Below are 14,665 nucleotides of genomic sequence, written 5' to 3' on the forward strand. Positions count from 1 at the left end.
ACTAAATGGATCCAAGAGACAGCTAGATATGTTTGCGGAGATAAATCAATTGAGGATTATAGTGAGAAGGTGGGTTGAGATCAATCAAAATGGGACAGACATGTTGGGACAAATGGCTTTATCAATTTCTAAACTTTATGTTCCAAAGAAAGATCTCTATAATCGGTGAAAGGAAAAATATCTGCTTCTTACTAAAAGAAGTTGTACATGTAATAAATAGCAAAATCATTTTTATAATAGCCCCTTTTCAGCAAGTTAAAAGACAATTAAATAAACACAAAAACTTATTTGTCAGCACTTCTTGATACTTAAGTACAAGAAGATACTGCTATGTCTCAACTATTTTACCAATACAAAGAGTGCATACAATACAATTTTCTTATAATAGTAAGGTATATACAGAACCTGTGATTTTTATATGTAATCTTGTATTTATTTATAAACATTTTTCAAAGCTGTATGATCCAGAATATATATTTTTATTCAGTTCATCTCTCACAATCCTTTATATTGATGTTGAAAAATCATCACAAGACATGTTTATATCTTATGACTAAAACCTATGTGTGCATTCATTTTGCAGTTAACTAAATGGCAGTTTGATATTTTTCATATATACTATATAGTTCTAAAAGGTACTTGTTTCATCTTGCACAGATGAATTGTTGAAATTGTCACAAATATTTTTAATGTTCTAACCAACAGAATTGCAAGATCAATTGATAAGATTTTTGACCAAATAAATTATCATTCTTCAATTAAGTTGTTTATGGTGGTTATGAAAATGAAGTCAGCAAGAGGATTTTTTTCCCCAAAGCAATGTTTGGTTCACATCTAATGATGCACAAATTATAAATTAAGACTGAATGTGAAGAATAGTTTTGAATGTTTTCTTAAAGTTCTTGTTGCACAGAGGGTAAATGAATGGGTTAAGTGTTGAGTTAATGTAACCCAGCCATATTGTGAACATATGTAAATTGTGATTGATACATGTATCACAGAAAGCCATAACCATAAATGCCACAAAGTAGGGAATCCAGCACACCATGAACCCTGCCATTATGAAACCCAATTGCTTGACAGCTTTTCTTTCTTTTACTATGAGAAGGCCTTGTACGTACTGCACAGACTGTGAGAAAAACTTCTGCCATGATTGTTTAAATTGATTAATGCTGTCTGTTCCTTCAGTTTCTTCAGATTCATGAACCCAAGATGGTGCTTCTGGACGTGGACAAGACATAGAACCAAACTGAAGCAACACCTCATTGAATGTTTGTATATCAGAGATATCTGATATTTCACATTTTTCATCAGCTGAATTCTCTGCATTGTGTTCTTTTGTAGTCATGTATGTTTGTTGGGTGTTATTACCTCTTTGTCTGTGCAGTACACTCCTAGGAAAGTACTTTAGTTTTGCTATGGCAACAGGACTATCCAGGGTAAGATTTTCCCTTGAGTTTGCAATATAATTTAGACTGTAATCTGGTTCCATATGCTGATTTTGTGACTTACTGAGAGGCAATGACCTATGGTAAAAATCTGTTGAAATTTGTCGCTTTGATGGTGAAATGGAGAAGACATCAATACCTTCAATTGGGATGTTCTTCTCACCTCCTAAAGTATAAGACGTCTTGATTTCTTTTAAGTCAGAACAGTTAAACCTGCACTGTGAAAATTTGCACGTATCTTTGATTTTTGTATTTGGGGGTTCATGATCTGAATTTTCATCTTGTTGGTTCAAGCAAGTTTTATGTTTGTGCCATGATAGTTTCACATTCTCCTTGAAAATTTCTCTGTCTATAGTTGAGCACATAGGTCCACTTATATTGTCCCGTTGCTGCCAGTGTTTTCTTACAGCCATGTAAATTTTTGTGTAATACCACAGCATTAGTATAGATGGGACATAAAAGTTCAGGACCGCAGTAAGAATTTTGAACCAGGTGACATAGCGAAATTCAGTCTCACATATATTGTTTGTGACAGTCCTGATACCTCCATTTGCAAAGAAATGCCATCCTAAAATGGGCATGATCCAAGTCAGTGAAAGAAGCCAGGCTGCTACTATCGTAGCAACTGCTCTAGCTCTTGTCCGATACTTCAGATATCTCAATGGCTGACGAACTGAACGGTAACGATCCACACATAGAATAAAAAGGCTAAAAATTGAAGCTGTGCTAGCCACATAATCCATGGAAAGCCAAAACTGACAGATCGCTCTTCCTAGTTTCCATTCATTTTCTAATGTGTACATAATATTAAGGGGCATGACTGTCACACCAACTATCAGATCTGCCATGGATAGACTAACTATGTACATGTTTGCAACAGTTTGTAGTTTTCTTTCACTTTTCACTGCATATAGCACCAAAACATTCATGATGACAGTCAATAAAGATAAAAAGCCCAAGACTAGACCAAGTAAAATGTTCTTGGCAGGAAGCTGGTGGTAGAAATCTTCTTTTGTGTAGTTTTCTGTTGTAAAAACTGTATAATTTGCGATGTGTATAATTGATGTTGCAGTAGTAATATTCATGATGGACAAAGCAGACTAGTTTACACAGCCTGAATACACAACTTGGTCACAGAGTCGATACTCCTGATTGACATGTTAAAGATCGTGTCTGAAAAACAAAAGTCAGTGAGTCATTACTTGCAGACTTGACATATTTAACAGCAGTCAAAAAACAAAAACAATTAGCTTAACTATTGCCTAATTGCATACAATGTATTGAAAAAAAATCTGCTTCAGTTACACTTGGTGGATTCATACAATTTGTATTTTCATTAAAATTGTGTTGATGTGGAGTATTTTATAGCAACCAAACAAAAGTCAGTTGAAGAAATAATAATTTTAAAATGTTAGAGGAAGTGGGTTAGGAAGGTTGTAAACTTCCACAAGCATACAGCTGAACTAATAAGATGTTTTTTGCTTTTTGCCAGACCGGGTAAGGGCAGCAGATTTCCTTCCCGAAAGGACATTGGTGAACCAGATGGGGTTTTACAACAATCATTGATCACCATTACTGACACTAGTGCTTTTTAAAAATTGTCTGAATTTAAATTCCACAGCTGCCATGGTAGGATTTGAACTGACAGCTCCAGATTATTGGTACAGGCCTTTGGATTACTAGTCCAGTAACATAACCATCATATCATCATAGGCAGTCCCTCGAATCAAGGATGACTTGCTTCCACATCAAAAAGTTCACAGGTGTTTTCAATGATGGACCTAAAATTCCAGGACCGAACTAAATCTTGAAGGGTGGAAGATGCCTGTGCTTGGATTTTTTTTAACGTGTGGTGACCGTTGCACACCAGCCACCACACGGGCTTGACAGAGCTAGGTCTTGGTCCAGTAGCAAGGATTAACCAAGACGACTGGAGACCAGCTCTGCTGCACGGACCTAGTGCGCGCACATATCGCAGTGTGGGCTGGCCCGTGCTGCCCCTGGGCCCTCGCCTCTTCTGGGCCCCGAACTCACGCCTCTCCTAGGCCCCGATCACTTCCTCTATAATCTCTCGCCGCTGCTTCGCCCCGACCTTACCGCTCCTGCTGTACCTGCCCACGCTCCAATCACCGACCTGGATCTTGGCGACGTCACTCTTCACTGCCGTTGCTCTCCTGTTCCAGCACGTGCTGCTCCCTGGAGTGGTATGCCGCCACGCTGCTCCTTCCGCTCCCCGGCCTGCTCCGATGGTGCTCGCATAACCACTATGCTACTATACCCCATAGGATATATAAGCACAGAAACAGAAACCTCATATGCTTATCTAACTGCCCCTTAAATGCATCTATGTTATTCGCTTCATCCACTCCCTGTGGTAGCGAGTTCCACATTCTCACCACTCTCTGGGTAAAGAAGTTTCTTTATATCATTGAATAAGATGTTAAATAACTTCAGATTGTAAAAGTGGAAGAGGAAATATAGTAATTGATCATTTAAGGTTGGCCTACTTCAATGCTTTTCCTAAAATTATTAAAACAACTTTTATAGAGAGAAAAGGAAAAGAGGGGGGAAAAGTGGACAAGTATTGAATGGCTCGGGTCCAGGTCAACTTATCGGCCTGAGGTCACTCTGTTCCCTCCCGGCACCATTTCTTCTTTGCTGATTTTCATGTCAGTTGAGGCACTCGCTCCAGGCAAGCAGAGGCCTACTTGACATTCACAAGATGCGGCCCGATGCCTCCTGGCAAAACCTAGTGCGAGGAAGTAGGTTGGGAAAGTTGGCTACTGCTACAGGATGCTAGTCCAAAATCAGCAGCCACAAGGCCTCAGCTGATGCTACATTGTCCACTTAACAATTATTACAATTTAAAATTCATTTATTGGATTTTCCACCATAAATCCCTCAACCTCTCCACTTTTCTCTCCTATTTTAAAAATCTCCAAACCCCATAATCTTCTACCAAGCTTTTGGGCACCTTTCCTAATCTCTCTCTTCCTGGTTCAATGTCCTTTTTCTATATCTGTGAAGCCCTTTGGAATGTTTTTAATGTTGAAGGTGCTTTATAAATGGAAGTTTTGTTGAGAAGAATTAATTCTGAAGGTCATCCTATTTTTTCTTTTTGACCAAGATACATAATTTTCAAACCTAAGAAACTCCATATAAACTTTGCAGCTGTGAATCTATTATTATTTTTTCTTACTACTTTCCTCACTGCCCATTGCAATTTTATTCCACTTTTCTGTTTCCTATTCTGGTAATATTTTCAATAACTCTCTACTATTGTATGTTACAGTCTTCTCATAATGTGTTTTGATTTTTCCTTACACTTGCTTTTAATTTTCCTTTCGAGCAATATTATGAAGTACACAAGAGCACCATTTTTCTTATCCCAGACGGGCACGAATGAGGTGTGCATGCACCAATAGGGGCCGCACAAGTTCCGGGTTTAGGCATGCACTTCTCTTGACAGATCATCTGCATCCCTGGGAAAGGGGCTCTTTTTGGTAGTGGTAAGTGGTACCTGCAAAAGAAAACACTTTGTGTTATGTATTGTCCAGGTACATTAAATGTATTAGTACAATAGTGCGCCACAGAGTGTGCTGTGGTGAGAGACCTGAAGGTACCTGCAAGACAGAGTATAAAAGGCTGCCCACCACACCTAGGAGGCACTCTGGAGTTACACAATAAAGGACTAAGGTCACAGCAGTTACTACAACACCATACTGTGTGGAGTCAGTGATTTGAGTGCTACATACACCACATTGGTGACAAGGACACGGACGAACTTCACGCAACCATGGCTACTCTGGGCTCGTTAAAGGAATTTACGGTGGGCAATGATTGGGAGGCCTTTACGGAAAGGCTCGAGTACTACTTCACAGCAAACGACCTGATGGCGGTCACGGATGCAATGAGAGAGAAGCGTAAGGCGATATTGCTTTCCAGTTGTGGCGAGGAGGTTTACTCATCGGGGATTTGCTGGCGCCCGCGAGCGCCAGAGACAAGTCATATGAGGAGCTGATCGCATTCATTCATGACCAACTGAAACCGAAGGAGAGCATCCTCACAGCCAGGCACAAATTCTACCACCACTGCAGACCTGAAGGCCAGGATGTCACCAAAATTGCTGCGGACCTCAGGAGACTCGCGGCACCGTGTGATTTTGGCACACACCTTGACGAGGCGCTGCGAGACGTTCTTGTTATGGGGATTGGCCATGAGGGGCTCCTTCACAAGCTGCTATCCCATGAACCTACAGTCACCCTGAAGCAAGCCATCACCATCAGCCGGGCATTTATGACCTCGACTTGCAGCACCAAGCAGATGATCCACAGTCTCGAACCCGGCAGGCACTGTCCACAGGATAGCGCTCACCATGGACAAAACTGCAGACCACAGCTCTGCCCAGGGCAGAGAGCACGGACCTCGGGGTCCTGGAACTCAGAGTCTGCCGAGGGGTGCTAATCGAGCAGCACCATGCTGGCGCTGTGGAGGAAGCCATGGGGCTCACCGGTGCAGGTTTGCGGAATACACGTGCAATACCAGCCACACAAAAGGCCACCTTCAGCGAATGTGCAAAAGAAACCTGACTTACCGTGTGGCTGAGGAGATGGCAGAGGGTCCACTTTCCAGCGAGGAGCAGGCAGAAGAAGATGAGCTGCTTGGACTATATATGTGTACCGACGGTTTGGCCCCGGTGATTACGGAGGTCAAGATTAATGGAGTCCCAGTGAGTATGGAAGTGGACACTGGATCGGGTCCGTCGTTGATGAGTCAGAGAACTTTTAATAAACTATGGGTCAACCCAGCTGCACGACCCAAGCTGATCCTGGTCACGGCAAAGCTGCGTACCTACACCAGGGAACTGATACCCGTTCTTGGCAGAGCGGAGGTGCAGGTATCTCATGGGGGCGAGACGCATGGTTTACCTTTGTGGGTCATTGCAGGCGATGGACCGATGCTTCTCGGCAGGAGGTGGATGGGGAAGGTCCGTGGGAGCTGGAAAGACTTCATCCCTCCACAGACTGCTGTTCCCCGGGTTCCCAAAGAGCAGCGCCGACCGAGCTGGAGGAGGAAGAAGCCGTTCATCGGCAGTCTAAACCCACACACAGGCGACAGCAGCCCAGAACTCCTGACCTCAAACAATCTGGGCAGTTGGAGCGGGGCAGCGCCGAGCGGATGGCGGTGGAGGCGCTCGCGACTCAAACCGGGACCCAGCACGAGGCCGGCTCACCGGCGCTAATGAGTGCTGGGCGGTTGGGCGGTTAGGCGGTAGCGGAGGTGCGCACTCTCTCTGCAGCCAGCGGGTTCGGGCACCTGGCCTCTCGGGGCCCTGTTAGGCAGTCGGTGGGGAGCGAGACAGCGGTTTGTTAGTGTGCGTCGCCCCCTCTCTAAAAGAAGCATGAGACAGGACGTGGCAGTAACCCCCCTCCCCTCCTCCGGCTGCTCCGTCACAGACACCGGGATCATTAAAAAAAAAACCTTTTTGCAGCCTTTGGGAGCATCCCATCCCTCTAACCCCCCCTCAGCCGGGAGCCACTGCTGCAACACTCGGGCAACACTTTTAGCCTCACTCTTTCATTCCGCCCCAGGTCTGCAGCTGCACCGAGTGATGTAGAGTTTCGGCTAAAACCTTTCCGAGTCTCCAAAGGCAAAGCGGATTTCTTTTTAAACATATTTTTATTGCACAAGTTTTTGAAGCGAGGAGTTTTTTTTATTGAATAAGACTGTTTGGAGAGATTTAATTCCTTTCCCCGGCCAAATATGTGGAACTCTGGCATCGGATGGTTGCCGGTTTTGAGCAAAGTGTTGAAGAAGTGAGTAAAGGTCACTTGACGTTGAGCCGGGGCTTGCAGAGACCCTGCCCCAACTCGCTGCTGCTGGGCCAGGCAGACGCGGCGGCAGAGTCTACGGCGGCGGCAGAGAGTAAAACGTCAGGTCAGCGAGCTCAAGCTGGTGGCAAGCCTCGTGGCAACAGAGCTCTGCAAAGAACAAAGGCAAGCAGTACAACTAAAATGGCGGTGCCCAAGGGAAGCCTCGTGGGAACCACAAGATGGCGTCTTAAAAGGGAAATGCACCCGGGAGCCTTAAAAGGGCCTTACACCGTTGGCGGTCCCCACAAAAAGACTTTTATAAGGCAAGAGCGAATCTAAATGTGTAATGTGATTGGTATGACTAAGTGATTTAGGATAAGAGTTGATATTCTGATGCTGAATGGTTACTGTGTTTAAAATGACGGATATGAATGATTCACGAAAGGAGTCAATACCACGAGGTACAAGTAAAAGGGTTAATGGATCCGTGACTAACATGCCAAAGGGGCCAATGCGTTTTTCGATTTTATGTAATTCATGCAATGGTTCAGTGACTGCAGATGCGACTACTGAGAACAGAGGCGACAGACTAGTTACGATACCCTGTCTCAGCGCAGCACATTACCTCGGGCAAAAAGGGGCAGTACACTGGAGCTGGGATTAAATAACTGTTCAGTGCACCTGCAACCTTTTGACATAACATCTGTACCACATATCATATGTACCATACAAATGTACTGTCTATGTATACCTGCTTTCTGCTGGAGGTTATACTCGTGTACTTCATCACCCATGTAAGGACTGCAAATACCACATGCTTGCACTGGATCGCAAGCAAAATCTCTACATGGGGGGGAGGGGGGGGGCAAGAGGGAAGTGGATGGTCATGGACTCACACTCACAAATCAACCAGGACGAACAAGGCCAAGGTCACTGGCAATGGCTCTTGGAACTGGGGGAGGGGAGGGTAGTGAGATGTTATGTATTGTCCAGGTACATTAAATGTATAAGTACAATAGTGCGCCACAGAGGGCGCTGTGGTGGGAGACCTGAAAGTACCTGCAAGACAGAGTATAAAAGGCTGCCCACCACACATGGGAGGCACTCTGGAGTTACACAATAAAGGACTAAGGTCACAGCAGTTACTACAACACCATACTGTGTGGAGTCAGTGATTTGAGTGCTACATACACCACACTTTGGAATTTTGTTTTTTAATACTTTATTTGATGTCTCTGTTCTGCCTACAGATCATACTGTTTAGTACAGCTGAATGCACTTTATAATCCTGAGAGTGATTTCACCCAAGTTGAGCTGCATGGGCAAGAGTCAGTGTATATTGTATATTGTAGTTTCAATAGTTGGGAATTCAGTTTTTGGACTGAATTTCAGAAAAGCTTAATTTCAGACTTGAAAATGTCAAATTTGCTCATGTTTACATTTCCACCAATCACAACATTACTCTGCTTATTAAAAGAAATTTGTCTTTATTCTGCAGGGCAAGAGATAAATTAAGACTGTTTAAATAACTATATTTGTAATGTGTTTGAATTGTTATAAACAAGCAATATTTCTCAATTGCTGAATAACATTTTGAAGTTTAATCTATAGCAGGCTGCAAACAGTGTGTGGGTGGTTGTTTCTTGTATATGATGGCACTTCAAAATTTGAAACAAAACTACATTAAACAAGTCGTTGCACTGATTCGTGACTGGAGTCAGATCCCATCAGATGCAATAGGTCAGGAGGACCAAAGATATTTTGTTAAAACCAGACTTTTATATAATAGTGATAAGAATATTTCTGAATCAAGAACAAATGGGCTTGGATAAAAAAAATACATTGCATCAGCTGTCCATTTTTAGTATGCAAAATTGACTGTAATTGATCACAATCAGAACTACTTTTAGAAATCAGAAAAAAAGAATTTACATTCACCATTCAATATTGACAAGCTTGTCAGATGAAATAGGTTTATTACGGGGCCAGACATTAAGAAGGAGCTGAATTACTTTTAATAGACAGGAATGTGGAAAAGAGAGTTCTTTCCCCCCTTTGCTAATGGTTGTGTATGTGCTTCATAATTCCTGATGCTAATGTGTGTTTTCTCATATATATTCACATATTCACATTAAAACCCAATTGTTACTCCTTAGCATTCAAAAGGATCTGCAAAAATTAGCATGCAGGCTATTCTGAATCTCTTCAACTGGCTACAGAGAGCTTGGTGTTATCGGTACAGGAAGTCAGAGTATTCATTTATCATTCCTTGCCAACAAACATGACATTGCAACCCAGCTGGCTTAAAAATCTGAGCAAAGAGTGCTGTGATGAGAGCTGTAAGAAACAGCTGAGAAATATTTGGAACAGAAAAATGAAAATTCTGAATAACATCAGCAGTAGAGCTTATTTTCTAATTAGAGTGAGCTCTGGATATAGCGCTGACAGTAAGCCTGAAAACGATGGTACAATCACTGTTCCTGTCTGTGCGTTACTCAAAAGGTCCACTCCAGAGATGAGTACATAATCTAGGCTGACACTTTAATGCAGTACTGAGGGAATGTTATATTAGCAGAGTTACCGTCTTTTAGATGAGATGTTAGAGCAAGATATTAAACATCTGCCTGCTAAGGTGGATGTAAAAGATCCATAGCATAACTTGAAGAACAGCAAAAAGGAGTTCTCCCAGTGTCCTGGCCAGTATTTATCTCCCAACCAACACCACCAAATTGAATACTCCTGTCATTTATCTCATTGCCATTTTTGGTACTTTGCTGTACGCAAATTGAATGACATGTTTGCCGACAAAACAACAGTGACTACACTTCAAAAATACTTCATTGGCTGGGAAGCGTTTTGGGCATCCTGAGCGAAAGGCACTATATAAATGTAAGTTCTATTTTCTATGTACATTATACTTATAGGGAATATGGGTTGGGTCAACTAGGTTTCTCTATGATCCAAAAAAGTAGTAATGCAGTGACAAGTGAGATTAGAAGTAAATGCATTTAAGTAATATGGTGCAGTAAACATGGGTGCTAAAGTCACTTCGTTTCATTTTATTTTGAAAGGCTGAAAACAAAAACAGGAAACTAAGTGTCAACTTTAAACAGATTGAGAGGTTTTCGTTTAGGAAGGTAAAGAAAGCAAAAAGTTTAAATAGATGACTGGAATACCAAACATAAGCATGTGACATGTAAACCACACAGAGCAAGTTTTACTCCCACAGAGTCGAAGAAGTTCATCACAGAATGATCTCACAGTTCAAAAGTTGAGGACTTTCTAAGAAGCAGAACTAGATTTATGTTGTGTATGCAATAACTCAATAGACTGAATACGGTAATCCCCGAACTGGCACAAGCCTAGCTCTACTTTATTAGGGCCCAAAGTGATTACATTACAAGATGGCTGGCCTTTTATACCTGGGCCGCACACGTGTGCACAGCCCAATGACCTCTGACAGTGGTGCTACTTGGTGGCTAGTAAACCCAAGCATATATACATGACAATATCCCCCTTTAAGATGTCAGTAACAGTCTTTTTACAAACTGAGACGGCCCGGGGCTTTCCGTTCCCAAGTTGAACGTCTCAAGTTCAACTCCAGCCTTGGGTGAGCGTTCTGCCGATCTGATGGGAGTGACAATGACCACGTCAGGGATTGAAAGTCCAGATTCTTTGACAATGTCAGTGATTGAAAGTCCAGATTCATTGATGACAGCAGAGTCCTCTGATGACTGAGGGTAGGTTGGTTGGTCACCGATTGTGTCTTCCTCAGACTGTTCCGGTTCATCCGTGTGGCACAGTTTTATCTGATCAACATGTTTCCTGCATGTCTGCCCATTCTTGAGCTAAATGATAAACATTCTGTTATCCTCCTTGGCCATAACAGTACCGGCAATCCATTTAGGACCTTGACCATAATTCAGTACATACACAGGATCATTGCTAGAAATGTCGTGTGACACAGTAGCGCGATCATGATACCCTTGCTGACTTTGATGTCTGTATTCAACACGATTATTTAAGTCAGGGTGGACAAGAGAGAGTCTGGTCTTGAGACCTCTCTTCAATAGTCCAGCAGGGGAGACTCCAGTAAGCGTATGGAGTCTTGTCCTGTAACTAAGCAATATGCGTGACAAGTGAGTTTGCAGCGAACCTTGAGTTACACGTTTCATACTCTGCTTGATGGTTTGGACCGCACGCTCTTATCATATCATCATAGGCGGCCCCTCGAACGAGGATGACTTGCTTCCACACCAAAAGGGATGAGGTCATAGATGTTTCAATGAAGGACCCGATATTCCAGTCCTGAAGATGCCTGTGCATGGATTTTTTTTTAGTGTGTGGTGATCGTTGCACATCAGCCACCACACGGGCTTGACAGAGCTAGGCCTTTATTCAGTGGCAAGGGTTAACCAGGACAACTGGAGACCTGCTCTGCTGCATGGACCTAGTGCGCACGCAAATCGCAGTGTGGGCTGGCCCGTGCTGCCCCTGGGTCCTCGGCTCTTCTAGACCCCGTACCCTCATTTGCCGTACCTCCGCTATGACCTTCCCGCTCTTCTGCTGTGCCTGGGCCTTGCTGATGTTCCAGCCCATGCTCTAACCGGCGACTTGGGCCTTGATGACATCACCCAGTCGCCCACCTCAAAGTCTTCGCACACTTGGGACGACTCGCGCTGGAAACTATAGTGGCATGCTCCAGCTCTTTATAGTCCCGACCTGCGGTATTGTCCTCTCGCAGGTCAGGGTGGCCCACGATGTTGCAGGGGCTCGGCACTCCACTTCTTTATACTCTGACCTGCGATGGTGAAAACTCCAACTGGTGGTCACGTGTCACATCACAGAAAAGGAGGAAGTCTGTTTCAGCTGTTCTTCTATGCCTTTAGTGCCCAGATCAAGAGCAAGATTGATAGAGCCCCAAGGAACAGATCATTTGGCACAAAAGCCACAGAATACTTTTTGTGGGGTTACCACAAACTGGGCTAGTGACATCATTTATTCTCTTTCTCAAAAGTTACCGTGTTCTCAATATGAATGATGACTGCTATAATAAACCCCCCGAGTGTGACCCAAGAATGCCGTAAGATTGCTGGATTTAGCAAGATAGATTCAGCACTCTCACACTCCCAGCTGGCAACCTCACTCAAAAAGAGCTAAAGTTACTACACTGTAGCACTGATTCTCCAAGCTGCACTCCCCTTGAGCAATCCTCCTCGTCAAGTACAGAATACCTGAATTTACTCAAGTGCATCACAGCTTCCTGCGTGTACTGTTTTTAGAACAAAATGGAAAAACAATATGGAGCAATTCTGGTTCTGCTTGTCCATTGGATGCGGGTTTGAATGATGCTGACCTCACATGTTTGATACCATTGAGTTTCATGAACTCTTGAAACTCCATACCGGTGAAGCAAGATCCGTTGTCGCTTACAACGATGTCAGGCAGACCATGCGTAGCAAACATGACACGAAGGTTCTCAATGGTAGCTGTGGATGTGCTGGATGACATGATTGCACACTCTATCCACTTGGAATAAGCATCCACCACAACTAAGAACATCTTTCCCAGGAAGGATATGGATCCTGGACCATGGTTTAGATGGCCACGACCACAGACTTAGCGACGATTCTGCTGGTGCTTTACTAAGCTGCATGCACTGATGCATACATGATTCCAGATCAGTGTCAATTCCAAGCCACCATACATGAGACCTGGCAATGGCTTTCATCATGACAATACTGGGATGCGTGCTATGTAGATCATGCACAAATTTCTCTCTGCCTTTTTTGGGCATAACAACATGATTACCCCACAGTATACAATCTGATTGAATAGATAGTTCGTCTTTGCGATAGATGTAAGGTTTGGTCTCCTCGCATATTTGCTTGGGTATGGCAGACCAATCACCACTAAGGATACAAGGTTTCACAACCGATAATATCGGGTCCTGGCTGATCCAGGTCTTAACTTGTTGGGCCGTGACAGGGCTCCCTTCACTTTCAAAAGCATCCATGACTAACAGTAGGTCTGCCGGTTGTGGCATTTCCAACTCCGGTGTGGGCAACAGCAGACGGCTCAATGCATCGGCACAATTCTCAGTGCCAGGTCTATGGCGAATGACATAATCATAGGCAGATAATCTCAGCACCCACCTCTGGATGGGGGACGATGCATTGGTATTGATACTTTTGTTTTCCGAAAACAATGAAATGAGTGGCCTGTGACCTGTTTCCAGTTCAAACCGATGACCAAACAGGTACTGATGCATCTTTTTAACACCATACACACAGGCTAGTGCTTCTTTCTCTACCATGCTGTAGGCTCTTTCCGCCTTTGACAAACATTTTGAAGCATATGCAACAGGGACCTATGTTTCCAAGTTGTAATTTGCCCGACTCATTAGCTTGTTGGAGCACGCAACCAACTCCATATGATGAAGCATCACAGTCTAATACTAGACTCTTACATGGATCGTAATGTACCAACAGCTTGTTAGAGCAAAGCAGATTAGTAGCTTTCTCAAAAGCTCTATCTTGAGATGCACCCCAAACCCAGATGTCACCTTTTCTTAGCAACATGTACAGTGGCTCTAATAAGTTGCTCAATCTAGGTAAGAAATTATCGAAGTAGTTGAGTAGACCAAGGAAAGAACGCAGCTCCGTCACATTCTGAGGCTTGGGTGCATTTTTGATGGCTTTGGTTTTCGAGTCCGTAGGCCTGATATCGTCAGCAGCAATTTTCCTTCCCAGGAATTCGACATCCGGTGCCATGAAGATGCACTTCGAGCATTTCAGTCTGAGTCCCACTTTGTCCAGACGATGTAGAACCTCTTCCAGGTTGTTTAGATGTTCGGCAGAGTCACGACCTGTGACCAGTATGTCATCTTGGAACACGACGGTTCTGGGGGCTAACTTCAGTAGACTCTCCATGGTCCTCTGAAATATGGCTGCAGCCGAGCGAATTCCAAAAGGGCACCTGTTGCAGATAACATAGAAACATAGAAAATAGGTGCAGCAGTAGGCCATTCGGCCCTTCAAGCCTGCACCGCCATTCAATGAGTTCATGGCTGAACATGCAACTTAGTACCCCATTCCTGCTTTCTCGCCATACCCCTTAATCCCCCTAGTAGTAAGGACTACATCTAACTCCTTTTTGAATATATTTAGTGAATTGGCCTCAACAACTTTCTGTGGTAGAGAATTCCACAGGTTCACCACTCTCTGGGTGAAGAAGTTTTTCCTCATCTCGGTCCTAAATGGCTTACCCCTTATCCTTAGACTGTGACCCCTGGTTCTGGACTTCCCCAACATTGGAAACATTCTTCCTGCATCTAAACCCGTCAGAATTTTAAACATTTCTATGAGATCCCCTCTCATTCTTCTGAACTCCAGTGAATAAAAG

The 14,665-nt window shown here is 43.6% G+C and overlaps 1 protein-coding gene across 1 annotated transcript; it reads right to left on the reverse strand.

The window, feature by feature from the left end:
• Positions 1-856: 856 nt before the first annotated feature.
• hrh1 (histamine receptor H1) lies at positions 857-2,533 on the reverse strand. Its single transcript, XM_070894719.1, has one exon. The coding sequence runs from the start codon at positions 2,531-2,533 to the stop codon at positions 857-859; it is 1,677 nt and encodes a 558-aa protein (XP_070750820.1).
• Between the last annotated feature and the right edge of the window lie 12,132 nt (positions 2,534-14,665).

The sequence above is a fragment of the Pristiophorus japonicus genome, chromosome 12, assembly GCF_044704955.1.
Source record: "Pristiophorus japonicus isolate sPriJap1 chromosome 12, sPriJap1.hap1, whole genome shotgun sequence".
Lineage (NCBI taxonomy): Eukaryota > Metazoa > Chordata > Chondrichthyes > Pristiophoridae > Pristiophorus > Pristiophorus japonicus.

What these genes read in the sequence shown, in the direction of transcription:
- hrh1 (XM_070894719.1), bottom strand. Translation starts at nt 2,533, where the DNA reads ATGAATATTACTACTGCAACATCAATTATACACATCGCAAATTATACA.